Here is a 3269-nt window from a genome sequence, read left to right as displayed (position 1 = left end):
ATTCCATCACATAAAATTTCTATAAGACTCCCAAATTAATTTTCTTTTATAATAAATGCTTACGAAAGTCAATTCAACAAATAAATTAATCCTAACGATATTTTTGGAATTTTTAAAAAAGGAAATCAACTTAAATTCGAAGACAAGTTAATCTCTATAAATAATGTTATTCATCTACCCAATTCATCTTTTCCTTATTTGAAAAAACTGGATCATTCCATATCTAAATTCTCTCTACCTCATTTTTTATTAACATGGTTCATCTATATCATAAAGTTTATCATTTGCATTTTTGTTATTTTAGAATTTGCACGTGAATGATTTATTATTCTTATTTTTTGTTTATATTGGCATTTCTAATCATTTTCATTGGATAATGCTTTTACAAATATTATGCATTTATGTCGATGATATTTTTAGTAAAACACGACTGGTTTGTAAACTCACAATCATATAGTCAAACGGGTTATGATTAATATTTTTTAAAAACATTTTTTAAGAGTTGGTCTGTTAAAACATACATACAATATAAACGTGTATATTTTACAAGTAAAATCATTTAAAGTTTTCATATATTCAATTTTTTCTTTTATTATAACTTTTAATTATATATTAGATAAATATTTTCCCCCGCGCTGTAGCGCGGGTCCGTTTCTAGTTCTTTAGTAAAAACAAAAAGAATATAACTACACTTACTTGGTATTAATCTAGCCCACGAAATCGAAAATCTAAAAGCGTCCATATTTAGCTCTTTCATCAATTTGATGTCATCCTGATTTCATGATTTTTTGGTCATTTAAAAAATCAGGTAAATAACACTAATTAAGGTTACACAATAGCAAATATAATTTCTATTTCTAATAACTAATACCTTATAATGGTGATAAAAATCGGCGGCCACATCTGCATTCTGCATTTTGGTTCTTTCTACATTTCAAAGTAACTCACTCATTATATATCTATTGTTCAATAGAATGTATATATGTATTTAGTAAAAATTAGATAATAAAAATATAAAAAGACCTGGAAAGGTGTGGCTGAAGTAATCCCAAATAGTTTGTGATTTTCCACCTTCACTTGTTGCACCTTCACTCTACATAATGGATATTAAAATTTAGACAAAATTAGAAAATTATTTTATAAGTCTTATTCTTACATTATGACCTCATGGTACTAATTATGAGATGAACAAACATCAAAACTTTAGAAATGGCTTCATGTTACCATATTTTCGTTAATGCATGTTATAATTGGAGTGTTAAAAGTACCTGAAAGGCTGAGATAGCAGTTCCAAAAATGAAATCATCAGGAAAGCTACTTCTATCAAGTACTCGAGCTTCAGGTGGAAGTGAAGTAATCTCCTGTGTAAGCCATGAAGTTACCAAAAGGAGGATGAACAATTGCATCTTCATTGTTTTTTTTTTCTTTCTCTTTTTAGTTGTTGAATTCAAAGATTTTGTTTATTTTTTCAAAGGGATAAAGAGTTGAATTTATAGACGTTAAAAACTATGTGTGTTGCTTCTTTTTTCTTAGCAAAAAGACAATACAAACAAACAAACAATGCACTTTTCTACTAATATATAAATATAAGTAAGTCTCATGACATGCATGTATATCCACATGACTGATTTTACAGATTTTGATGTCATTTGATTAATATTTATTTTTTAGCTGAAGTAGAATTGGATATTTTAGTTTTTTTTTTTTTTTGTTAGAGATAAGGTTCTAGTCACTATAATTAAAAACTAAGATGCAACTGAATCATGCAAACTTCAAAGTTACATGGCATCTTTATTGTGGATATCTAAGGGCTAAGATACCCCAAGTTTTGCAAAAGAAATATATATATAAGATACAGTATTTCCTTTGCAAAACTTGGAGTGTCTTAGCCCCATAAGATACCCCTAATAAGGATGGTTAGGTAAAAACCGATATTAAATTGCTTGGTTATTTGCAAAAATGACATTAAACTTGCAATTAGTCAGAGTTAGAATAAGAATTGTTTAATTCGGAGAATTTTATTTACACAGTAAAAGCATATTTTTATATGATAAAATCAATAGTACAAGATATCAGAGAAAATACCAGAATATATAATTTATTAATTTGTGTTAGTGTCATCGTTGTATCATCATTCGCATTTTGAATCTACATAATACATGCTGCAATAAAAAACAAATATATTAAGAAAATCAAATTATATTCCAACAGAAATGTAAACCACAAAATTAGATAAAAATAAACAGAATTAGTAATCCTAATACAATTTAGATAAAATTAGTAATGATGATGTTATCATCACATAAATAAACGGAAAGAAGTAAGTTGATTCTTACATGGTAGAGTACCTCAGGCAAAATCTAGAGTTCGCTGATTCGAGTGATACTTGGAAAAAACCATATTAAATGCTTGATTTCTAGTCCGAAAGGATGTACAGATATAGACTCGGAACCTCTTAACTATTACAAAAAAACATCTTAATCAAAGAGATGAACTTTTCTATAAAATTTTCTTTCACACTATTTAGAAGTTGGGAATTTATAAAAATTTGCAGAGAGTTGCATACGAGTTACCTGGTTGTAGGAAATTTAAGTGGCTCAATTCAAAACATATATAAAAAACAAAATGTTTGATAAATATGAGAAAGAAAGATATACACCGTTTTGGATCGGATTTGTAATCTTGATTTAGAAAAGAGAAAAAAATGTTTCTAACAAGTACATGAGAGTGATAACACAGCAATCTAAAATTGTTTAGGAACAGATGAAGATCATGGTAAGGAAGACATCAATGCGAGATATAAATATTTATATAGGTACTAAGCCAATACGCGCCATATACGTGCCGGTGTTTATAATTATTATTTGGTTTTTTTTTTCATCAAAACAAATTTTATTAATCATGAATAATGTTACAAAGTCAGTGAGATAGCCAAACATGTTGGGTTAGAGCAAGGGCATTGGTTATACCCAATCCTTGGTCCCAATAATTGTTTATTAATTTTTTTTGTAAGGGACAAATATTAAAAATTTTGGTATCAGCATTGGTGTCCTACGTTATTCGTCCCACAGATAAATAAACAATTTTTTTTATTTTTTATTTAATTTATTTTTTATTCGTCCCACAAAACTAGTATCGGAAATGTAATCTACATCAAATTTAATTATTATTTGTTATTTAAATTAATTTTCATCGGTTAAATTAATGAAGTTAAAATTTGTTCACATATTAATTCTATATAAGCAATGGAGCATTAATTTATTTAGTTA

The 3269-nt window shown here is 27.3% G+C and overlaps 1 protein-coding gene across 1 annotated transcript in view; it reads right to left on the bottom strand.

Annotated features, from left to right (window-relative positions):
* The window catches only part of LOC17894588 (beta-glucosidase 29), a 5024-nt gene extending 3579 nt beyond the window's left edge, over positions 1–1445 (bottom strand). Inside the window, 4 exon segments of the mRNA XM_023787247.1 lie at positions 697–772; positions 872–927; positions 1024–1093; positions 1269–1445. Of these exon segments, the coding sequence (XP_023643015.1) occupies positions 697–772; positions 872–927; positions 1024–1093; positions 1269–1412 (346 nt within the window). The 5' untranslated portion in view covers positions 1413–1445.
* Between the last annotated feature and the right edge of the window lie 1824 nt (positions 1446–3269).

Source organism: Capsella rubella, unplaced genomic scaffold (assembly GCF_000375325.1).
Source record: "Capsella rubella cultivar Monte Gargano unplaced genomic scaffold, Caprub1_0 scaffold_2, whole genome shotgun sequence".
Classification (NCBI taxonomy): Eukaryota; Viridiplantae; Streptophyta; class Magnoliopsida; order Brassicales; family Brassicaceae; genus Capsella; species Capsella rubella.
The sequence above is the reverse complement of the archived record's forward strand: the minus strand, read 5'-3'. Positions and strand labels throughout refer to the sequence as shown.